The sequence below is a fragment of the Chionomys nivalis genome, chromosome 9 (assembly GCF_950005125.1).
Source record: "Chionomys nivalis chromosome 9, mChiNiv1.1, whole genome shotgun sequence".
Lineage (NCBI taxonomy): Eukaryota > Metazoa > Chordata > Mammalia > Rodentia > Cricetidae > Chionomys > Chionomys nivalis.
Window position 1 is genome coordinate 42562645 of NC_080094.1, and position 25322 is coordinate 42587966.

The 25322-nt window shown below is 40.9% G+C and overlaps 1 protein-coding gene across 4 annotated transcripts in view; it reads left to right on the forward strand.

Moving 5' to 3' along the window:
* Gpcpd1 (glycerophosphocholine phosphodiesterase 1) overlaps positions 1-16583 on the forward strand; it is a 58701-nt gene extending 42118 nt beyond the window's left edge. For 3 of the 4 annotated variants that reach the window (XM_057780109.1, XM_057780108.1, XM_057780111.1), the window contains 6 exons: positions 1251-1312; positions 3656-3721; positions 6277-6413; positions 6987-7122; positions 7757-7917; positions 13871-16583. In XM_057780109.1, coding sequence (XP_057636092.1) covers positions 1251-1312; positions 3656-3721; positions 6277-6413; positions 6987-7122; positions 7757-7917; positions 13871-14060 — 752 coding nt within the window. In that variant the 3' untranslated portion in view covers positions 14061-16583. The remainder of the gene's footprint in view (positions 1-1250; positions 1313-3655; positions 3722-6276; positions 6414-6986; positions 7123-7756; positions 7918-13870) is intronic. The other variant, XM_057780110.1, reaches the window with a different exon arrangement.
* The last annotated feature ends 8739 nt before the right edge of the window (positions 16584-25322 follow it).

Consider the following 25322-nt stretch of genomic DNA (forward strand, 5'->3'; position numbering starts at 1 on the left):
CTGAATACAATTTCATAAATGTGTAGCTCTTACATTGATTTTTCAGATGAGTGTTACGTGCATAGTAGGCTTCTCCTAGTTTTATGTCAGTTCTTTCCAAACCTTCTTAACTATTACAAAGAAGGGTACCTCTCAGGTACAGAGTCCAGTGCCAGGAGTTTGATCAGCCTTATCTCCTCTAGCTGTGACTGTGGACAGGTCACTTTACTTCACTACTTTGTGCCCCAGTGTCCTCACACAGTGTGGCCTCCAGCGTTGCTGTGGAGGACCACTTTACATTCCTTTCTCAATGGAGCTCAATAATTCATTGAGACTCTTGAAACCTATTGCTTTGTGCTCCCTTTCTTTAGCTAGACTATGCTGTCTCACAAAGGCAGGACAGTGGTTTCATAGTCCAGAGACTGACTTTCACAGTCTTTCTGCAAAGGGCCAGTGCTCACATGACTGCCTTTGTGAAGGCTTATGTCCTCTAGACCCAAGATGATCTCAAAATAATGACTTCATAGACATATTTTATGACAGTACACAAAAATTTTACTTTTATTCAGTTGCAAATTTTTACCTAATTTTAATTTTAAAATAAATTTATGATGTACATGGATTGATATTTTATTTTTACTTTTAGGAGAAAATTCTATGATTCTTAAAAATGTAATCCATTTTGGATTAGAAGATTATGATAACAAAAGTAGCTATAGATTTTCCTGTTTGTTTTTAAAGCAGTTTCATGTAGCTTAGCCTAGCCTTAAGTTTACTTTAAACTTACTCTCCTGCTTCTACTTTCCGAGTGCTAGGATTACAGGCATATGCCATGCTTACTTTCTTTTATTTGGTCTTGAGACTGGAGCTCAGGGCTTCATCCATGCTAGGCAAGCTCTTTACCATCCTAGCTATGCTCCAACCCTTAGATTTTTTAAATCTAATTAGTGAACTGGTTTTGATACAACTACGAATTTCACTGAGAGTAATTACTGCTTTTCACTACTATTCAGAAAGTCATCTTAACAGTTTTTATTAAAAAAAAAAATCACTTGTTGGGGCCACAAAGGATGATGTTTACATGAAGTATTATGAACTAGTCTTTTAGAAAATGGGGTTCTTCTTAATGGCTAAAGGTAATAAGTGCAAGGGCCTTCAGAAATACTAAGCCTAAAATCTGGTAATTGCTTCAGTGCAGGGGTTCTGTTAGGGTTTAGTAGATCTGCTCTAGTGCATTTTACTTATCAAACTTTTATAATTTGAAATTTCAGAAAGTCTGGTTGAGGAAGAAAATTTCCTTTCTGAAAACCAGCCATTTCCTTCTCTTAAGATGGTAAGTTCCTTGAGGTACCTGGAGAAGGCTATCTCATTGATAGCTGATTGCATAATGGTTTGTTTTACTCTCTTAAATGGGCACTACAAAGGCTGTATCAGTTTATTATCATGGGTGTTGTGGGAGGTTTGAGGCATGACATCACATAGCTCATGCTGGCCTACACTTTTTGAACTCCTGGTTTTTTGCCTGCCCCAAGTGCTGGGATTGCAGGTGCTGGCTATCATCCCTGAGGCTCAGCTGGTTTTAAAGAACTGCTTAACTTTTAGTTGAGTAAGACCTCCCTCATTGGGCTAATTTGGTGACAATAGCAAGTTCGCATGTTTCTGTCTGAAGGAAAGGAGAGGGCTCAAAGGGGAAGACAAGAGGGGGAAGGAAGATGTGATGGTGGAAGAGGCCTTTTTGTAATATTTAAAATTTACAGTCTGGAGAGAACATAAGAGGCTTCATTGTTTAAAAAAGGATCTCAGAAATACACTATGAAAATGCAAAAGCTAGTATTAAGATTTTAAAAATTGGCCAGGCATGGTAGTACACACACCTTTCATCTCGTACTCTGGGAGGCAAAGACAGGCAGCTCTCTGTGAGGCCAGCCTGATATACAGTCAGTTCCAGGATAGGTCCTACATGCTGAGACCCTGTCTTTAATAGTAATAATAATATTTTAGAAACTGGAGACAATTTACAGCCTCAGGAAAATCCATATAGATGCTAGAGAGATGCTCATGTACTTACATAATGAACCCCTCTTTCAAGTCAGTTGTTTGGTCTAGTAACTATGCTTCTGTTCATGCTGGTAATTGCTTGAATTTTTGTTTTTGCTTTGGTGGTATTGGTAGGAATTTACTTAGGACCTCTTTCAAGCAAGCACTCCTTATCATTTTTTTAATTTGATTTTCCAATTACAGCTCCCTAAATGATCAGATTGCCATGTGTCCAGATCATTTTCTTTAGAAAGAATGAGCAACTCGTTTATGATTATGATTTGTGTGTGTGTGCCTTTCTGATTTATGGACCTCAATAGCATAGTATTTTCTGGGAGTTATCAATTAACATGGTATTTGTTGAACAATGACACCTTTTAAAAAGTTAAAAATGATTTTTATTTAATCTCTTTTTTGTTTATTTGTTTTTGTATTTTGTTTTTTGAAACAGGGTTTCTCTGAAAATTTGGAACCTGTCCTGGAACTAGGAACTAGCTCTTGTAGACCAGGCTGGTCTTGAACTCACAGAGATCCGCCTGCCTCTGCCTCCCACGTACTGGAATTAAAGGCTTTTATTTAACCTTATTTTAGTATATTCCCCATTTCGTATATTCAGAATGCATGACTTGAGTTAGGGTTAAGCTTAGAGTTAGGGATAAAGTCTTCCTCAATTCAATTCTTGCTTCCAGTAGCTCACTTTAGATATTTTTTAAAGGAATGATGAAAAAGATTTTAGGTTTAGTGTTGTGGGATATTTTACTCTTTTGACTTTTTGAGGGGCCCACCATCCAGCTCCCAAATAAATCACACACAGAGTCTTATTCTTAGTTATGAAGGCTTGGCCTTAGTGTGGCTTGTTTCTAGCCAGCTTTTCTTAAATTATCCCATCTACCTTTTGACTCCGGGCTTTTATCTTTTTCACTTCTGTATGTCTTATTTTCCTTCATACTCCATGAGTTGCTGGGTGGCTAGCCCCTGTTTCCCTTTTTCCTTGTTCTCTTCTTGTTCCTCTTTCTCTCTTGTAGATTTCTCCTTCTATTTATACTCTCTGCCTGCCAACCCCACCTGTCCTTGCTCCTGCCTTGCTATTGGCCATTCATCATTAGGACCATTGGGTGTTTTAGACAGGCACAGTAACACAGCTTCACAAAGTTAAACAAATACAACGTAAGCAAAACTCACACACTTGAAAATAATATTCCCCAACAGTTAAGGGTCTATTTTTTTTTCTTCTCAAGATAGGGTTTCACTGTAGCTTTGAAGCCTGTTCTGGAACTAGCTCTTGTAGGCCAGGCTGGCCTCAAACTCACAAAGATCCGCCTGCCTCTGCCTCCCAGGTGCTAGGATTAAAGGCGTGCACCACCACTGCCTGGCTTAAGGGTCTATTTTTATGATGAAAATTGAGTTATCAAAGATATTACTTAAGCCTACTGCTTTTTGAAAATTCTTTCTTATTTAACATAAAAATCTGTGTTTTCAGTTCAGTATTAGAATAGATAATGAATTATAATGACAAAAACATATTGGTAATATATTCTTACTGATTTTTGTAATAATTCTGTTTTCCTCCCTCCACCCTTATTTTGCCATCCATCTTGCCAAAACGAACACAATTCATCATCAACACACAACACTGTAGGTTTTAGAATCATTGCCAGAAGATGTAGGATTTAATATAGAAATAAAATGGATTTGCCAACACAGGGTAAGTAATTTTTTTGTTACTCTTTTTATTTTTAATGACACTGAATAAAACTGAAGTCTTGTGTTTCTTTCTTTGAAGCACGTTGTTTGCTGAACCTTTTAGAATTGAAGACAAAGTAATTTGTGTGTATTTTTGTGAATATGTTTAAGGGTGCCATGATACCCATGAAGGTCAGAGGACAACTTTTAGAACTCTGTTCTCTCCTTCCACCACGGACTTGGGATCAAACTCAGGTTGTCAGGCTTATGTAGCAAGCACCTTTACCTGCTGAACCAAGACTTTTAATAAAGCTTACTTTACACTTATACTAGTATTTAATGCTTTTTAATTGCTTAGTGTATATTGTAAAAGTTTTGGTATACATGTGGCTTGTGTGTACATTAATATAAACAGCTTTTGGTACATTAAAAAATAAACAGTCAAGCTCTCACTAATTTCTTTATAGTCTACATCTAAAAATATTGTAATAATTTTCTAAGAGCATTTTTTAGTTAAATATTACCACAGGAGAAGAAATTTTTGTAAATATGTTTTTAAATCATTCCCAGGTTTAATTTTTCATTATCCACAAATATTTACTGAGAAGTTAGTAAAGGTCAGGCATTTTCTGAGTACTGAGAACATAAGCAGAATAAAGACAAAATAAAGTTCTTTTTCCCTAGAGTTTTTTTTCTTATTTGAGGAAAACAAGGATTAATTAACTATTGAGAGTAGAAGGCATCAGGTCCTTAAACTGTCCTTAACCCCAAGTCTATGAGGAACCAATGTTACTGGCCCCAGGCACCTGCTATGATGTGCATATACCCACACGTAAACCCATAACTTAAAAAAATAAAGCTTTGAAAGAAAGAACAAATTATTGAATGCATTTTGGACTAGAGGAAGGTATGTATGGTAAAAGGTTGCCTGGAATGTGGAGTCCTGATGTATTGGACATCTGGACCAACAGCCTAGATTGGTTTCATTTAGAAAATTTCATAACTGCCTTTATATCAGGCTAAGGCAGTCCTGGTTCAGACGGCAAATTTGTGACCAAGATTTTCTTAATATGTAGTTTTTTGTTTGTTTGCTGAGGCTTTGAGGATTATTTTGACTTATTATTTAAGAATTTTAATATTTTGTAATAATTAATAATGACTGATACATTTTATGGTTTATGAAGATTATGTCAAAATAGGTAAGTCATAGTAAATTGGAAGTTTCCTGAAATGTGTCTTTTATTTGTTACATTTAAAAACAAAGCCTTCGGTTGTTTAATTGATTCTTATTGTCTCAGCACCTGAATTATTTGCTGTGCTATCACTAGATAACCATGTCTTCTTTGACAGTCAGTCCTTCCTGGCCTTCAGTTTCCTCATCTGTGAAATAAATGTTAGTTCCATGAGAAGGTATCACACTATAACATGGTTGCCAAAAAAGTTAAAAGAAACCAAATACTGGCCACCATGTGCTTAAAACGGACCTCCTGAGCATAGTTGGACAGGAATATAAAAGCTATTATGGAAAGCAGGTTTCTAAAGAAATTAGAAAGAGAAATCTGCCATATAACCTAGCTATCTCCTATCCCTCTTCCTGGTTGTCTTAGGGTTCTATTGCTGTGAAGAGACGTGACCACAGCAACTCTTACAAAGGAAAAGCATTTCATTGGCGCTGGCTTACAGTTTAGTTCATTACCATCATGCAGACGGCATGGTGCTGAAGGAGGGGCATAGAGTTGTCGTGTCTTGATCTGCATTGGCAGAAGCAACTGTGGTGCTGCACTGAGTGTAGCTTGAGCGTAGGAGACCTCAGAGCTCAGCTCCACAGTAACACATTTCCTCCAGCATGGCCATACCCACTCCAACAAAGCCACACCTCATAATAATGCCACTCCCTAAGGGGGCCATTTTCTTTAAAATCTCCACACTGGGTATCTACCAAGAAGGACCACGACCCTGTAAAGGTAATTATTGCCTACTTCTTCACAATAGGCAAAAAAGGGTGGGGGTGGGGCGACAGCCTATGTGTCCATTACTGGGCAAACAGGCAGAGAAATAGCCATACATTTAGTCTCTAGGGAAAAAAAATGAGCTCTCGCTATTTGCCACATTAAATAGGCCTTGGAGAAATTATTTGCTAAATAGAAGGTAGCCACAGGAAAATATTGCATGGTTTTACTTAGATAGATAGTCTGATTTTATTTTAAATATAGAGACCAGAACTTGTTACTAATTGCATTGAGGGAATAAACAAATCAGAGGTCAAAGAATACAAAATAAGAGATGTGCTAATGATAGAGATTCATATACAGCTGAAGGATGTGCATCATGCTATACATGAGATGCGTGTTAAAATAAGTTGATCTCCTGCTTCCCAAGCGGGGGGCAACTGTAAAGATGGATATGATTATTTGCTTTAATTTAATAATCTGTTTACTCTCTGTATTCTGTAATAATCCTATAATCCTATATACACATAACTACATTTGTAAATATTGGGCTGATTGTTCTTGGCATTTGTCTAACACTGCGGCTCCAGCATGTATCATGGCCTCTCATTTTCTTCTTTCTATATAGGATGGAGTATGGGATGGCAACTTATCAACATATTTTGACATGAATCAGTTTTTGGATATAATTTTAAAAACTGTTTTAGAAAATTCTGGGAAGAGGAGAATAGTATTTTCTTCGTTTGATGCAGATATTTGTACAATGTGAGTAATATTCAGGTCTTTTTGTTTGTTTCTGCACCCTTTGATTATAGCTAGGTTTGGGGAGGCAGTATTGGGAGGTTGTCCAGATGGCACCCTGGTTTGTCCTCAGCCAGTTGTCCATTTCTTTCCTTCCTAAAAAGCACTTTTTTTCCCAAGTGCCCTTCACCGTGACACCCTTTGTCTGTACTGTACTGGGTCTTGTATCGCTATGCCTGGCATTTTGTCTTCCATACAAGCTGTAAACCCTCCTGCGGTTTCCCATTTTCCATTTCTAAGATTATTGTACTCTTATGTTTAACCTGATTGTGTCTGAGTAATGGGATTGGTCTTTCTTGTTTGTTCTGCTTTTGAGAGTTTTCAATCTGTAGAACAGAATTCACTGTGTAGCCCAGGCTAGCCTTGAGTTTACAGTGATCCTCCAGCCTCAACCTCCTGGAGCTGGGATTGTGGGCAAGAGCCATATTCATATCTTTGTTTCTTTCTGTTTTGTTTTCTTTCTTTTTAGTAGTTTCTAAAGTTTCAAAGTAATATTATTATCTTTCTACCATTTTTTTCTTTATCCTGTCTATTTAGGGTTCGGCAAAAGCAAAATAAATATCCCATATTATTTCTGACCCAAGGAAAATCTGATATTTACCCTGAACTCATGGACCTCAGATCTAGGACAACACCCATTGCTATGAGCTTTGCACAGTTTGAAAATATTTTGGTGAGTTATGTATGTTCCAGTTTTCTTCTTTAAAAATAATTAACTTAATTGTTACTGTTATGCACATGCACACACATATACAATAAATATATAAACTCAGCCTACTAAGTATATTAAATGTTGCTTGTACAAACGTTTTCTCTCTTTTTTTATACAGTATTAAATAATTTTTTTTTTGTTTTTTTTTTTTTTGTTTGTTTTTTTAGACGGTTTCTCTGTGGCTTTGGAGCCTGTCCTGGAACTAGCTCTTGTAGACCAGGCTGGCCTCTAACTCACAGAGATCCACCTGCCTCTGCCTTCCAAGTTCTGGGCTTAAAGGCCTGCGCCACCAATGCCTGGCTTATATAATGTTTCCTATTCTAACAGCTGATTATTGGTTTTACTAATAAGTACAGAAATGACAATGACTACACATTCAGTGTGCTTATAAATTGCATATAGGTATTAATAATATGTTGGGTTTATATGCACACATGTATATAATCCATTAAATAAGGAAAATTATAAGAAAAATATCTGCCCATTTTTCCCTGTTTCGTCTCCTCTAAAGAGCACTAACAACCTAGAGTCTGATAGTTTAGTATTTGTAATGACATTTCTTTTTTTGTAAACAATGATTTTTTTTTTCCTTCAGGGGATTAATGCCCATACTGAAGATCTGCTTAGAAACCCATCTTATGTCCAAGAGGCAAAAGCTAAGGGATTGGTCATTTTCTGCTGGGGTGATGATACCAATGATCCTGAAAACAGAAGGAAACTGAAGGAATTTGGAGTAAATGGTCTAATATATGATAGGTATTTGTTTCTTGTAAAAAATCTCCATGGAATGTTATAAAAGGTGTAGCTTTTTATCTTCTAAACTGTTAAATTTAGTTAGGTTAAAATGATGTAGTTTAGCCTAAAGTTTATCTTGATAGCTTGTGAGCTTTTTCCAGATGTTGAACTATGTCAAAGCCACTTGAGAAGCCTTAACCAAATGTACAAGTTATCTTGGGTTGAAGACAGCTGCCTGTCCCACACGTGTTTCCTGTCTGTCAGAACTTTCTCAGTGATTATCTTAGTTACTTTCTGTGCTGTGAAAAGGCACCAGACAAAGGCGTCTTACAAAAGAAAGCATTTAGTAGGGGGTCTTGTTTGCAGTTGCAGAGGTTGAGCCCATGGCTATCATGGTAGGGAATATGGCAGCAGGCAGGTAGGCACGGTGCTGAAGCAATAGCTGAGAGCTTACTTCTGATTTACAAGCAGGAGGCAGAGAGAGACAGAAACAGACTGGGCCTGTTGGCTTTTGTAAGCTCCAAGTCCACCCCTGTGACATACCTCCTTCAAGCCTCCTAGTCCTTCCCAAATTGTCTACCAGGAACTGAACATTCTCATTCAAACCACTGCACTGATCTCATTTGAATTCTGTGGGGTTTTATATCTTTATACATTCCCAGTGATGTATGTATCCAACTCAGGTTTAAACTTTTGTCCCTTCTTATCACCTTGGTTTCAACATAAATGGCCACTCTGCTTATTGTATTTTCTCAGGGAAGTCCTTGAAGTCTTCCTGACAGAGTTCCATCACCTCTCAGTCCTGTTTTCCTCTGGGTCTTTCCTCTCATGACTTCCCTCTGTGTGCTGCTTCTATTTTGCTTCAGAGAGACATTCCTGTATGCTGAAATGTGACTTGAAGGAAGGCTATATAGTTTCACCTATACTTGCCAGTAGCTTCTGTTCACAGGGCACTGCTTTTACTTTGCTCAACATCATTTATCAGTGACTGACACACAACATGCAATATATTACACCGTGTGTCTACTTTCCTTCCTGGCCTCTTTGAATTAGTGCCTCCCTGTTCCATAATGCACACACAGAGAGAGTGTGGGACACACAAGAGCAAGGCATTTTTGCTTGTTTTGTGTACTGTCTTCAGAGGCTAGGGCAATAAAATAAAGACTGTGGGAGCAAATGTTACTGACTAGATGGGAAAAAAGTTTTCTAGGAATTAGTATTTTAAGATGCAAGTTTAATAGTCTAATAGTTGCTGATACTCAAGGTTGTTTTTCTTTCTTACTCTTTTATTTTTATTTTGAGGCTTTGGGTTCTAAAGAACCAGACCAGCTTGAAAACCAAAAATATACTTTCCTTGGATTTAATACATACTATGCTTTGTCCTAATAAGTTATATTATTTTTAATAAAGATTTTACTCCCACTGTTTTGTCTAAGCTGGTCTAGTTTATTCACTTACTTGTTTAACTTAATTTATTTTGATTTTTGGAGACAGGGAGAGGTTTCACTGTGTAGCTCAGGCTGGCTTAGTCTTGCAGCCTTCCTATTTCAACTTCCCAAAGCCTAGTCTTATAGTTGAAAGTCACTATGCCTAGGTGCTCTGCTGCCTTAAATTGTAGCCTGCATGCTACCTACCTGTCTACCTGCCTTCTAAACTAGTTGGTTTATTTTGCATAAAGCAGAATGGCTGGCTGATTTTTTAAAATAGGTGTTTCCAACTAACAAAATAAAAATAATTTTATATTAACAATTTGATAAAATACTGGCTTTAGCAAATGTTGGGAAATTTTATGTGTATATGTTGAGTATGAAGAAGAAAAAATGACTAAGTATTTGGGGGCAAGGAAAAGATGGTGTGAGGTAATTCCATGGATGATTTTGCCAAGGAAAATAAATTAGGCAGCTCCTTCCTCTCGAGGACTTTTATGGTTGGAGCTGGATATTGACATGACTAGCAGAACAATATTATACCAAGTGCTGAGGAAGACTCTGCCTGGCTCAGCGTCTTTGAAGAGAGGGACAGAGTTGGGAGTTTGAGATGGGCATATTTTCTTTGATAGAATTTACCTGAGGCCCAGGTTCAGCATATGTGAGGTGGAGCGTGACTGTTGAGGTATTTGGAGGGCCAGGCTGGCATGGGCTCTAATTAGGGCCCAAGAGACAAGAGAGGTTATATTGATGTGAAAATATTTGTGTATAATATAAAAAAATTCTAATAGTTACTAAGGCTTACAATAAAAAAAAAAACTACCAGTTTTTTATTCCTTCAGTTGTCCCTGACCAAGTCCCTGTCTTATTGTTTTTCTTTTTATATTATATTTACTTTTATTTTTTGGTTGTTTTATTGGGGTGTGGGGGTTCTAAGACAGGTTTTCTCTGTGTAATAGCACTGACTGTCCTGGAACTCTTTGTAGGCCAGGCTGGCCTCGAACTCACAGAGATCTGCCGGCCTTTGCCTCCCATGTGCTTGGATAAAAGACACACACTACTACCTGGCTTGTATGTTTCTAAATGGACAAATTTAGGTGGTTTTGAGTGGTTAGTGATTTGGAGCCTTTGGAGAACATATGAAAGAGGGGTGATAGGAGTATAGGTTTGGTTTGGTTATATAGCCCCAGCTGGTTTCTGAATTTACTGTATCAATAAAGATGACCTTGAACTTCCAATACTCCTGTCTCCACCTGATGATGGGATTGTGGTCATGGGCCACCACCCTGCTATAGATGATGCTGGGGATGCGTGCTAAGAACACACTAGAGCACCTGACCTGCAGCCCAACCTTAAGTATGCATTTTCAATGATGAAAAACTATTTCTCTACAGAAGCATTAAAGCACAGATTGGACAGGTAGCCCTGATTAGTAATATAAAACTGTTGCATTTTATTTTTTAACATTAAATTGGGAGTGATTAATTTATGATGACCTTTATAGCTTTGTTAAATGCTCATCTGGCTTTGGTACAGCAGACAATACAGGGTCTAGTATAGCGAAGCAGGCCCTGAAATCCTACTCCTCTTGCCTCTATACAAGCTCTGAGATTGGAGGCATGCCTGCCAGTGCCTAGCTTGACCCATTCTAGGGGTGTGGAGTCCATAGACCAGTGACAGAGCACTTAAGTTGTCTTGTGAATGACCTAAGTTCAGTCCCAAGCACCACCAACAGCTTCAAAGAAGAGAGGGAACAAGAGAGAAGAGAGAAAAATACAGCAAACACTTGTAGTGAGTTTAAAGGCAAGTGATTTTAAATCCTCTGTGGTTCTGTATAATCCCAGTTTCTCCCTCCTTCCCTTCCTCCTTCCCTCCTTCCCTCCCTCACCTTTCCTCAGCCACTTAATTTCTCTCAGAAAGCTTTAGTCTTATTTCAATCCTTAAATAATATGCCATTTGATATTTATATGAATTTAATTTTTATGCTTTGTTGTGGTCTTAATCCATTTTTGTATATAGCTATAAATTACTTCTGTTCTAGCTATATATTCTATTGCTTATTCTACTACTTAATAATAATTAGGCTGTTAGTATTGATATGGATGTTATTTACCAGGTCTCATGAAATATAGATGTGGAATTTCTCCAAAACTTTGCTTCCTCACAATACAGATACATGTGTGTAAGATTAAAAACAAGGTTCCTTAGTTCTTCCCATTTTGTGTTATGTACTGTTAGATTCAGATCTTGACTTCATTGGCTTTGTGATCCACTCAGCTGCTAGCTCAGCAAAATTAGGCATCCACGTCTGAGTTTTTTTAGAAGAGTTTTTAGAAGAGTTGCAGGATAAGTAAGTTGGAGTGTCCATCATAACCTTGGCCAGTTCTCAGGGTCAAGTCCTGCCAGGTGAGAAGGAGACTACGTGAGCCCATGGTTCAGGCATATTGTATTAAAACAAGTTTCTGGTTGAGACTAGGGGACTCTCTCCTTAGATTACAAGACCACTGAAGTGGCAGTGGTTTCCTGTTTTCACTAAGATGTCCCAGTACAGACCAGCTGGCTTCTGTGAGCACAGGCACCTTCCTGAGAGCAGCCACTTGCTGGCATTTCAAGTCTTCAAACTTCTCTCTCCACAGCCATATCTCTTCTCCTTGTTTGCTATCATTGATACAGAGCACATCCTTTACATTATTCTGAGAGAGGAGGACGTAGAATTAATTGTAAATGTTTGTAGATTTTCTTTGTTTCACCATCATGCTCTGTTTTCTGTGTTAGCATTGAGAACTGTGAAGTCACATTGGTTGCTGTTTCCTCAAGTATAATTTGTTTCCCCTTGGAGGCTTCAGAGAATCTACTTTGTTAACCAGTGCTCTGAAATCCTAGAAATGGATCTTCTGAGTGGTTTTACCCCTGTTCTGAGCAGTTGGTACCCCACTAGCCTCTTGCTTGATGTGTGTCATTAAAGACTGGACTGGGCATGCAGCATAGTTGGCACAGTGTTTGCCTAGTGTGCTCAAGACCCAGTTTGTTTCCAGCACAGCACAAACTTGGTGTGGAGCTACGTGGCTGCAACCCAAAACTCTTGCAGGTAAAGACAGGATCAGAAGGTCAGTTCCAAAATCAGACATGAGACCTTGTTTGGGGAATGTAGAGGTGGGAATGTGGATAGTGATAGAGTGGGTCCTGGAGAAAACAGGGAATGTACATTTCTGGATTCAATTTTATGTTAGCCCTCTGTATCATTGACTCTTGGACACAACACTTGTGATCCATTCTCTGATTTGCTCTTCATCCTACTCTGAACCTTTCCCTCTGTTTCTGTTGAGTTTTCCTTATATGCTATTGTGTTTTGAATTCCTAAGGCCTTTGTTTTGTGCTGAAAGTGCTATGTGGGGAGCATGTCTGATGACAGTCCTCTTTCTCCCAGGCCAGGACAGTTAGTCCATTTTTTCTTTTTCATATTCCATGTTTAAAAGTATTCTTGGCTTCCTAGATGAGATTGAAATTTAGAAAATTAATTAGAAGCTCTGGGTTAGTGAGTGGATTGTTGAGGTGGGTGTTGTTTTAGGGTGGTCTTGGTGGCCTGCTTGTTCAGACCTTTGAGGTTACTTAGTGTTTAGGGCTTTACTTTTTGGCTGATCGGATTCCTCATAAAAGAATGTGTGCATCATATTTGGGGGACTTTAACTGGCTGCTACTGTGATCAGCTTAGAGAACTGAGGGTAAAGGTGGGGTGGGTTATCTCTGTGTTTAATTGGTTAACACATTCTTTTGCTGCTGGTAGAAGTGGTGGTGGTTTTCTAAAATACCAGACCCTCCCGTGGACCTCATCTTCCATTCTAAGAGGCATCTGTTTATCTTATAAGTCAGTGTCAGAGGGAGGGACAGCTGTGGCCAGAGTGAGATACTGAATTGCTCTGGCTCCACCTCATCCTTCTCCCCTCCCACTTTACTTTCAGATCAAAGGAAACTTGTGTGCTACTTTTAAAGCTGTTTTCCCTATGAATGGCTGGTGATTGATCTTTTTTCTAACTAAAACTTTTGTCTGATACTGCAGCTGTCTTTTTCTCCAGTCTCTACAGTTTCGCGGCTTTGTCTGCTAGTTGGCATTCTCCTGTACTGACTTTCACAGGGCAGCATGTGGAGCTAGTCTCTGCTGTTGGGCATGCCTCACTCACCAGAGGCTCTCTCTGCTCTCTCCACGCTAGATACTGTTCACTTGCGACTTGTGTCTTGGGGACAAGCTCCGGCTCTCGGGAGCTTTTTCTCCTGTGAAATAAGGCACCACCAGTTAGTTGATTTGGAGGACATACACTTTGAGGATCGCTAGGAACCTACGGATTCCATTTTCTGATTTGAAGAATTGCTTTGTAACCAGGACTGTAAAAGAACAGTTTTGTTAACCCTTTGGTTTTATCAGAAAGCAGAATAAAATCTCTGTAATAAGGGCATCTCAGGCACTTTTAAAAATGGATTTTCTTGAAAAGGTTAAATCAGGCAGCTTTAATAAACATGGAATTACATTACTTTTTTTTGTTTCACCATAGGATATACGATTGGATGCCTGAACAGCCAAATATATTCCAAGTAGAGCAGCTGGAACGCCTGAAGCAAGAATTGCCAGAGCTTAAGAACTGTTTGTGTCCCAGTGTTGGCCACTTTGTCTCTTCTTCTTTCTGCGGGGAGCCTGGTATCCATGTAGATGCCAATGGCATTGACAATGTGGAGACCTCTTAGTTTGTAGTGCACAGAGGACGTTTGGGGGCATGCGTCACTGTTCTGATGCTCAGTTTCATCCTTGAACACTGCTTCTCTGCCGTTTAGGTTCTCAGTCCAATGAAGCAATAATGAAGTATTTTACTATTTCATTACAGTTCCTGCAAGAATATCAAGTATACTATTTGTCACTTGGCCAGGTATAATTACCAATCAGTCTATACAATGAGAAAATCTACTGTTAAATATTTTCAGTTGGGTATCTAAGCCTATAATGTTGAATCTTCATTAAAAGCAAATATTTGGAAATAATTATATAAATATCTGATATTTAAAGTTCAGGCTTTTCATTTGATTAGGTCTTAAATCTTCAGGGCTTGAGAAAAATGACTGCATAATTATACCTGACCATGAAAAAATACGTACCTCAAATGCATGTATTTGCACTGGTGACCCCAGCTGTACAGATCTTTGTCATCTGTGTACATGGGTGTCTTACATGAGTTGATATGAACACGCACCGTTTCCATTCAGTCTAAACCTCAGACTGCTGCCATTTCCCCACTGACCCAAGCCAGCCTGCAGATGAACCATGAAACTTGTTTTATAAACCTTCCAAAACTGTTTTGCTTAAATGTTAAAATTCCAGAATGCTGCAGGGTAACTTAATGTATAAAATGTTAGTAAGAAGTATATATTGCATACATAGTAGTATAGATCAGAATATATAAATTTGACTCAATGCATGCTTTATGTTTTAAGCATGAGACTTACATGTTTACTGTTAAGTCCTTGCATCTGGTGCTAGGTGAGTGAGAAGATGTCAAGGACTGAAAATATTTTGTCGCTTAAAAAACAAAGTCTGTTTGTGGACACTTTGAATATTATTTAGTGTCTCACTACCTAGTACACATAACTGCTGTGTGAGTAGTACACAGTAGTTAAATCCCCATGCAGAAAAATAAATGTCCTGAATTCTCAAATTGGTATTCTTTATTGTTTAATATATATCATGTATGTAATTTATTTAGGAATGTCGAAGATCTTACTGTGTATAAACGCATGTTTTCAGGCTTATACTAAGATTTCTTCATTAGAAGCAGATTGTATTGATAAAACTGTAACTTCAGAATGAATGTTAAATAAAATGACAGATTTATTATTTTTTTCTTTATCTTAAGAAGGTGTTACTTTTGAAGAATGGTTTTATAATGGTATTCTGACAAATAGCAATTTCATTCTGATCGTAAGGCTGGCTCACTAACCTTTCTCAGTGTGTCCCTACTGAGGCAGTTTGTTCATGCTTAGACATATTTTGACAGGAGCCAAGAACCTAAGACTTGAAATGACAAGTTGTTCCTTGTTTGTTTGTTTGTTTGTTGAGACAACCTGTGTAGCCTTGGTTCCCGGAACTCACTGTATAGACCAGGCTGGCTTTGAACTCTCAGATCCTCCTGCCTCTGCCTCCTGTGATATTAAAGTCCTGCGCCACCGCCTTCAGCTTCCTGGTTTTTTTTTTTTTCTTTTAAACACTGCCTGGCCCATTAGTTCCAGCCTCTTATTGGCTAACTCTTACATATTGATCTAACCCATTTCTAATATTCTGTGTAGCACCACGAGCTGGCTTACCTGGAAAGATCTTAACCTGCGTCTGTCTGGAGTGGGAGAATCATGGCGACTCACTGACTCAGCTTCTTTTTCCCAGCATTCTGTTCTGTTTACTCCACCCACCTAAGGGTTGGCCTATCAAATGGGCCTAGGCAGTTTCTTTATTAACCAATGAAAGCAACAGATTAATATAAGATCCACCTCCATCATTTCCCCTTTTTCTGTTTAAACAAAAAAAGCTTTCACTTTAACATAGTAAGATTACATATAACAAAACAGTTATCAAGCAAGAATTACAGTTGCAATATTTATATCTATTTTATCCTTTATCATAACTAAGGAAAACTATAGCTATAACTAACCATTCTTCAACTCCATCAAAGACTCCAGAAGGATATAATATTACCTAAGCAAACAAGAGATCCAAAACTCTAGAAATGACAGAGACATCTCACTGCCTGGACAGTCACCCAAAGTTCTTTTGTACCGTTGGGGCATCCATCTTCAGCCTTCAGGCCCATAGTATCCAGCAGACATTTTCATGAAGCAGGAAATTCCAAAGACAGTTCAGTCACTTTCTGCTGTGTCCTGCAGAATGTCTCTCAGACTCTTTCATGAGTCAGGAACCCCGAAAGACCATCTCACCTTTAGGCAAGTTCAACAGTCCTCTCTCTGAGGGTTCTCTGTGTCCAGTTTATGTATCAGTCCAGGCAAGAGGAGTTTCTTGCCCAAAGCTAACCAACTCCATAAGGAGCGTCTTTGATGCCCATCTTCCTCTTGAAGTAGCTTGGTGCTGCCATGAGCAGACGTGTTTCACAGGAAAGATCTTAACCTGTGTCTGTCTGGAGTGGGAGAATCATGGCGATTCCTTTTTTTTTTTTTATTGAAAAAAAATTTTTCCGCTTCCTCCCGCCTCCCATTTCCCTCCCCCTCCTCCCACCCCTCTCCCCTTCCCCCCTCCTGGTTTGTTTTTTAATAGTGCACCAATGGGGCTTTGGTCAGCTCTTCACTGCGGAGAGATGGGCCTGCAATCCTACGGTATTGTATTTGAAACATGATGTTTAATGGAGCATAGTTTAGAACATGTCTTCTGCACGGGCATTTCTATCTTTGTCCACGTCACATGGGAATTTAGCACTTTCATGTAATCAGTACCTTCGGAAACAGACCTTTTCTTCTGTAGACCTGCACACCATGTGTGAGCACTCCCTTAGACTTTTCTAGTTTTGTTCTAGCTCCATGGTGGTCTCTAGGGCGGAGGGAAGCAAAGGGGCACAACAGAGAGGTTATGGAAAGGAGTTGCTGTGGAGTGTGGGTTTAGTTTCAAAGAGCTGGGGTGACTACCACAGAACCCTTTTCTCTCTCTCTGTTAATGGGTAACTAGACTATTTACCTGAGCTAACCCAGGCTCCATATCACTAGCCGCCACCTTTCCACTCTATTCAGCTGAGTTGTGCCTGCGACCAGCCCTGCGCCCTTGTGCCATTTGCATGGGAACTCTCCCAATCACTTTACCCCACTGTACTCTATCACTGTGCCATCTTTCTCCACTGCAATACTGTCGAAAGGGAGGGACCTTTTACTACTTGTTATATTGTGTGTGCCAGTGATGTCACTGAACCTTGAGACACAGGTAGCATTCATCATACCTACCGCATCTTTCTTTCCACTGTGCATGACATGTACTTGCTATGAATGCACATTTTAAAGTGCATTATGACCACTGGGATAGTTTGTTGGTGTCAGGTCTGTTTGTTTGTTTGGTTTTTGTTTGGTTGGTTTTTATTATTGTTGTTTTCGAGATGGGGGGGTGTTTCTCATTGTAGCCCTAGCTGTCCTGGAACTAGCTCTGTAGACCAGACTGGCCTCAAATATACAGAAATCCTCCTGCCTCTGCCTCCCAAGTACTGGGTTCAAAGGTGTGCATCGCTACACCCAGCTCTCAGCTTTTGCATGTAAAAATTCAAAATAAGCCAGGCAGTGGTGGTGCACACCTTTAATCCCAGCACTCTGCGGGCAGGCAGGCAGGCGAAAGGGTCTCTGAGTTTGAGGCCAGCCAGGTCTACAAGAACTGGTTCCAGGGCAGCTAAGACTGTTACCCAGGGAAACCCTGTCCTAAAAAACAAACAAAAAAGCTGAATGTAAAATTGTTTTTATACTTTCTGGAAGGTTGTATGATTCTTTGGCATTGCTCTCTGGAACTGTGTACTGGCACTGCCTAGTAAACCAGGGCACACAGCTCCCCCTTGAGGCCGCGTTGAGGGTTGGCCTGACCTTCCTTGTCTGGGAAGGTAGAACTTGGGCCTGAGTGTGGTGCAGTCCAGCTTGGTAGTCATAAGGAACAATCGTCTCTTCTGCCTGTCTTTCCCTGTGTAGCTGTCACTGCATTGTATCGTCTACAGTGAATAGGTTTGAGTACACTGGACTCATGAAAGAGTACCGTTCATTGAGATTTAGATAGTTTATTTACTCTTTTGTTTTGATTGTGTGATTTTCAAGTTGAAAGTAGGATATTCATATCAATGAGTCATCTAACTGGCCCATAAAATGGACTGAGATGTCCAATTGCAGCTCCAGCCTCCAGAGCTGTCCTGCGGCTCTGCCGAGTATACCCTGGCTTCCCCATAGGCCAGGATATCGTTGCAGCTCCGGAGCTGTGGCTCTCACACTCCCCTCCAGGAACACCTCTTAAGTCTGAATCTTAGGCCTTCCGATAGGGTTCTTTGGACATTCTTTTTATTCTAAGAGATTTCTCACTTTGTTCCAGAACTCCACTTCATTTCAGTATCAGTTTAAGTTGTTCTGAGGCCTTTAAGCATGTCTGTGAATGGGAATACAGGTCTGTAAAATCTTCTAACATAATTTTGTGTAGGTTTTCATTTTAGCAGCTTGCATTTTATTCTCACAGTAAGATAAATTGCATACTTAATACTAATAAACATTTTTCAAAAATTGGTTTAGGTTGATTTATGAGCATTCGGCCTACATGTATATGTGTGTGTGCACATCTGGTGTTAGTAGAGGTCAGAGGGCACCATTGGATCCCCTGGGACCAGAGTTACGGATTGTTAGGAGCTGTGGAGGTGTAGGTGCTGGAAACTGAACTTGGGTTTTGTGCAAGAACAGCAGTGTCCTAACTGCTAAGTGATCTCTCCAGTCCCAATAAGCATATGTTAATTCAAGTGGATGATTAAAATGTTTAATGTTTGACAATTTCATTTATGTAGATAATGCATCTTGATCAAATCCACCTCTACCCCATGCCCCGTCCTGCTCCCCAGTACTCCCTCTCTATTTCTAGTGCTCTTTTAAAACTAAGGACTTATCATAATTTTATGTGTATGAGTGTTTTGCCTACAGGTATGCATGTGTACCATGGTGTGCCTGGTACTAGCAGAAGCCAGAAGAAGGTTTTGAATCCCTTTGAACTGGAATTCCAGACAGTTATGAGCCACTGTGTAGATGCTGTGAACTGAGTCAAGATCGTCTGAGAAAAGTGCCCTTCATCTGTAGAAATCTCTCCAGCCTCGTTCATGTATTTTTTTTAAAAAAAAATAAAATAATCCCATTGAATGCACTTAGTGCTGGCAGTGTGTGCCCAAGTGGGACTATCTCCTGTACCATAGGCAACCTCTCAGGGGGCCACATCCTTGAAGAAAATGGATTCCTCCTCTCTTGGAAACCCTTAGTTGACAATAGCTCCAAAGCTAGCAGTGGGGTTTCATGATTTCCCCCATCCCATCCATACTGGGATTTGGGCTGGCTTGATCTTGCACATGTCTTATGCATGCTGTCAAAGTCATGTGAATTCATACAGCTGTTCCTATAGTGCCTGGAAAATACTGTTTTCTCTAGTCACTACCTCTGGAACTTGAGTTGAAAAATTCCTTTATCAGATCGATTGTAGGTAAATCTTTAGGACATTTTCTGTATTATTGATTATTGTAGGAGGGTCCAGCTTGCTATGTGTGGTACCATCCCTGGGCAAATGGTCCTGGGTGGGATATTGTAGTATGAGGTTGGGCGCCATTCTCTAACACGAGGGCCAGCTTGTTGGGGTTTCTGTCTGCCTGGTATCCCACAGTCCCAAAGAAAATCACACAAAGATCTCCATAAGTTATAAAACTGATTGGCCCATTAGCTCAGGCTTCTTATTAGCTCTTGTAACTTTATTAATCCATTGTTCTTAGCTATGTTAGCCACATGGCTCAGTACCTTTTTCAGCGGAGTTGGTCACATCCTGCTTCTTCGGTGGTCTGGACAGGAATGCCAAGGGAGATTCCTGCTTTCCAGAATTCTCCTGTCCTCATTACCCCACCTCTACTTCCTGTCTGGTTGACCCACCTATACTTCCTGCCTGGCCAATCAGCATTTATTTAAAATATGATTGACAGAATACAGACAATTCTCCTGCACCAGATATAAAAGGAGGCTGAGAAAGCCTTGAGGAAGTCAGCAGCATACCTCTGTGGCTTCTGCTCCAGGTTCCTGTCTGGGCTTCCCTCAGTATATACAAGTCAAACAAACCCTTTCCTTCCCAAGTTGCTTTTGATCGTGTTTTATCACAGCAGTAGAAAGCAAACTAAGAGACACCCCTCTTTCTCAATGACCCCTAAACCTGGGGTAAGGACTTTCTGAATAGGACTCTGGTCACAGAGGAAATTGGCAGATGTGTCTCATGAAATTCACAAGTTTCTGTGCAGCAAGGGAAACATTTGAATGAAGAGCAGCCTTCAGAATGAGAAAACTTTTCACCATCTGACATTGGGTTAGTATTGAGAATATGCCAAGCACCCAAAAAACTATAAACATCAAGAAAACAAAAATGTGCTGTGGAACTGAACAAACTGTTCTCAAAGATGACAAATGGCTAAGAAATATTTTAAAAGGTTCAACCTCTTTAGTTGTATTAATTAGGGTTCTCTAGAGGAATAAGACTGTGTGTATGCATGCGCACACGCGTGTGCATTAAAGCTGGTTATAGTGGCTTATACCTTTGATCCCAGCACTCAGGAGGCTGAGGCAGGAGGATCTCTCCTAGTTCAAGGTCAGGCTGTTCAACCGAGCTAGTTCCAGGATAATCAAAGCAGGAGTAGTGATTCTTAACCTGTGGGGGCGACCCACCGGATGGACTGACCTTTTCACAGGGGTCACATATCAGATATTCTGAATATCAGATACAATTACATTACAATTCATAACAGCAAAATTACAGTTATGAAGTAGCAACGAAATAATTTTATGGTTGCAGGTCACCACGATACAGGGAACTGCATTAAAGGGTCGCAGCATTAGGAAGGCTAAGAATCACTACTGTAGAGGTCTGGCTGAGGCTGCCTTGTGGGGAGCTGCATGACAGGCTCTAACAGGACTAGCTGCCCAGGGCCTGGCAATGCAGAAGCCGTTGGGGGTACAGTAGGGGTGAGGTAGGGGGTGAGGTAGGGTCGCGGTAGATCTGGATCCTCCTCCTCCCGAGGTGGGAAGCGAAGAGGATTGACGAGCAGAGATGGCAGGCCCAGACAGCTGAGACCTCCCTGAGAACCTTTAAGGCTCATGGTGTCGCTGGCTAGTACAGGAGCTGTTTGCCAATCTGCAGCATTTTGGATATCCGTATAATTGGTTCTACAACTGAAAACAAAACAAAACAAACAAAAAAATCCAGTGTTCTTCTTAAGAAGCGAGGGCACCCACCTCTCAGCCTGCTCAGGCAGCACCTTTTTTGTGTGTGTGGATGAGTGTTTTCACGAGTGCCTGAAAATATGTATATATAACTATATTCACGCCTGGTGCCCCAGTGACCAGAGGCGGCATTGGAGTTGGAGTTATGGGATGGTTGTTAGCCTGCCCTTTGGTGCTGGGACTTGAACTTGGGTCTGGAAGAGCAGCCAATGTTTTTAACTAAGGATTCATCTCTCCAGCCTCCTATCGTTGAAGCTGCTTCTTGCTGGGTAGCTCTGGCTGGCCTGGAACATGTAATGACCCTCCTCCCTCTGTCTCCCAAATAATGGGATCAACTATAGCCATGTGCCACCATGGCCAGACTTTGTCGGTTTTCGTTTCGTTTCCCAAGGCATCTCTTTACATAGTCAAGGCTGGCCTGACCTTGCTGCAGTGTTCCTATTGTAGCCTCTGAACGTTGAATTTACAACAACCGTTCTGGCTTTGATTTTATTTTTCTTGATGAATTGCCAATCATTGTCGCTGATTCCATTTTAAGGAAAATTATCAGTAGGTAGCTAAATAACTGTACTAGCTGCAGAAACATATTTCTACTTAAGATATTTTACTTTATTTTAGACCCGTGGTGCAGTGGAGGTTTAGGTTCTGGCGGGCATTGCAGCAATAAAATTTTAGACGTGAGCGCCACCTTGCGGGCACCTCGTGCACCGGTCCACTGCAGCACCGCAGGCGAATGCATTATCAGCGCCCCTCAGCTTTTGAGCAGAGTTCCATTATCAAGGCTTCTAACAATTTTTACCTTTCCTCAACTGTACAACGAAAGTAAGTACTACTATGATAGGTGGCTGCAGCGGTATGATGAGGTATGTCAACCACTGACTGCCGTCCAACAGCAAGCTAAATTCTTCATAAATGAATGGAAGCAATTAGGGCACACAGCGGGCTTCAGGTGCCAGATGCTCACATCCTCTTGACTGAAAAGTGGAGAATTTACACGATCCCTTGTTGTCTTTGAAATCTGCATCCAGCTCAGACATGCTGCTTGTGCTTGCGGCAAATTACTGTAAAGGCGTGAGTCAGCTTTGAAGTCAGGATTGCCCCAGCCTATGTGAATCGGGACTTTGCTGAGCCTGTGACGCACTTGCCCTCTGCGAGGTCTGAATAGTCCTCTGAGGGACATCTGGGTGCTTTCCACTTTGGCCCGGTGAGAAGAAAGCTGCTGTAGATATCCATGTACTGGTGTTGTGCACATGTAATCCCCAAGACTGCAGTTACCAAGTCCAGTGATTACTGTATGTTCGGTTTTTTTGTTTGTTTGTTTATTTATCCTCATGTTCACATTCTACCGAGATTTTTTTATTACTGAAAATGTATATTTTTCTCACATAATATATCCTGATTGTGGTTTTCCTTCCCTCAACTCCCCAGTTCCTTCTCACCTCCCCTCCCATCTGGGTCTACTCCCTTTCTGCCTCTCATTAGAAAACAAACAGATTTCTATGGGATAATAATAATTTAAAGCAAGCATGAAGTGCCCAAGAGAAAGTACAAGAATCAAAGAGCCACTTGTTTGCACACTCAGGAATCTCATAAAACACTAATATATAATTAGCTATTATATATATATATATAATGTATATATTCTGAGGACCTGACCCATACAGTCCCTGTACACATGACACATGGCTTCAGTCTCTGTGAGTTTCTATGGGTGTTGATTGAGAGGGCCTTATTTTCTTGGTGTCCTCTCAGTCTCTGTGAGTTTCTATGGGTGTTGATTGAGAGGGCCTTATTTTCTTGGTGTCCTCCATCCCCTCTGCTCTCTAAACAGTCTTTCTGCCTCCTCCTCCTCTGAGGGATTCCCTGAACCTGAACTGAGGGGAAGGATTTGATGGAGACACCACCTTTAGGTCTGAGTGTTCCAGGGTCTCTCTCTCCGTATCATGTCTGGCTGTGGGTCCCTGTATGTGTTTCCTCCTATCTGCTGCCGGAGGAAGCTTCCCTGATGATGGCTTCAGGATGGAGTTGCATGTTCAGTTTTCTGTTTGTTTTGGTTTTGTTGTTTGTTCATTTGTTTTGAGACAGGGTTTCCTCTCTGTAGTCCTGGCTGTTCTGGAATTTGCTCTGTAGACCAAACTGACCTCGAACTCAGATTTGCTTGCCTCTGCCTCCCAAGTGCTGGGATTAAAGTTGTGTGCCACCACTGCCTGTTGCCTGTTTAGCTTTTTTTTTTTTTTTTTTTTTTTTTTTTTTTTTTTTTTTGAGACTACTGAACTTTTCCACAGTGCTACCATTTTACTCTTCCAACAACATCATGTGGGAGACTGGTTGCCCACCCACCTTGCTAGTTCTTCCTATGGTCACTGTTTTTTCCTTCAGCTATGCTAATAGACAGAGATGTCACTGTCACTGTGAGCCCTCCTCTGGCCTCCACAGGCACCAGGCACACATGTGGTGCACATACATACATGTGGGCATTTACACACACATGTAAAATAAATATTTTAAAAGAGGAAGAGAAGAGAGGAAAAGGAAAAAGAGGGGAGAGGAAAGGAGGGGAGGGGAAGAAGAGATGAGAGGGGAGGGGATAGAAGAGAAGAGGGGAGAAGAGAGTAAAGGAGAGGGAAGAGGGAAAGGGGAAGTGAGAGGAGGGGAGGATTGGAGAGAGGAGAGGAGGGGAGAAGAGAGAGAAGGAGAAAGGGAGAGGAAGGGAAAAAAGAAGAAGGAGGGAAGAGGTGGGGTGTAGAAGGAATGAGATTCCAAGGACAGCAGCACAAAGGATAGATGTGCTGACCAGAGACAAGTAGGAGCAAAGCCCCTGGCCTGGGAGGTGTTGATGAAGGTGAGTCACTGAAGCCTTGGACTCTGGACCAGGGCATCAGGGCAGCAGCAATTGGGAGCACAAGACCCTGGGATCCAAACAGCTTCAGTTGGTGACCAAGAGTGGAGGTGTGGTTGAGGGTATCCATTCTGTGTCCAAGGCAGCTCGCCCTAAGACCAGTTCCAGGAAGCTGTGCTCAGCCCCCATCTTTGAAAGACAGTATGTTGAGAGGTTGTGTGGGACAGTGTCCCCCATCACGCAGGCCTGAGCTTCCAGTAGATGAAAGTCGGGAAAGAAGGGTCTGGGTGTCAGTCAAATTTATTTCTTACCACACTTGCACATCTGCATGGACTGAGCAGCCAAATAGCTTCCAATGTAAGTAGTGACATCTGTTCCTGGTCCATCTGCATCACACACTCACTCAGAAAGCCAAGTTCTCTGAGCTGAGCAGAGAGCTCTCCTACACCCCTCACACCTGCCGTGTCTCCGGCTCTGCCGGCTTCTTGCCAGGGCATCCTGCTGTCTCCCTCCTGTTCCGTGAGGACACAGATCTCAGGATGGTTAGATGGTAGTTTATTGCAGCAATTTGGGTCACAGTGTCCTCTCTTAGTGGAGACTTTTCCGGTGGCTTCCCAACAGGCCTTGCTTGGTACATTTCCTTCTGCAGAGCTTCTCTCTGTTAAGTTTCCTAGGCTCATTCTTGCTTACTTATCTCTCAGTAAGGTTTTGCTTAAATCAATTTTTTAGCACGAAGCTCATCTGGAGGAAGGAAGAGGGAGAACTGTGGCCCAGGCTCTCATAAATTATCATCTAATCAAGGTTTAATTTTTTTCTATGCTCAAAAGAACATATAAATTGTGCACACAATACAAAGAACAGCTCATGACAGCCTCTACCCCAGCTCAACTGTCTGCACCTCTGCACACAGACCCTGCTATTATTTCTGCAAGCCCCTCTCTCCTACATCCATCATCTCCAGCAATCCTTTCTAGAATGTTCTCATTCTCCATCAGTTCCCTTCTTTACATTTTGCCTATACCTCTTCCCTCCCCCTCTTCATCCCTCCCCTCCCCTTCCCTCTCCACTCCTCTTTGCATGGCCACAGGCTACGTTGAATAGTTTTGTGTATCTTTGGAGTGGTGTGTTCCCTCTGGACCTCCGGCCCTTGTCAGGGA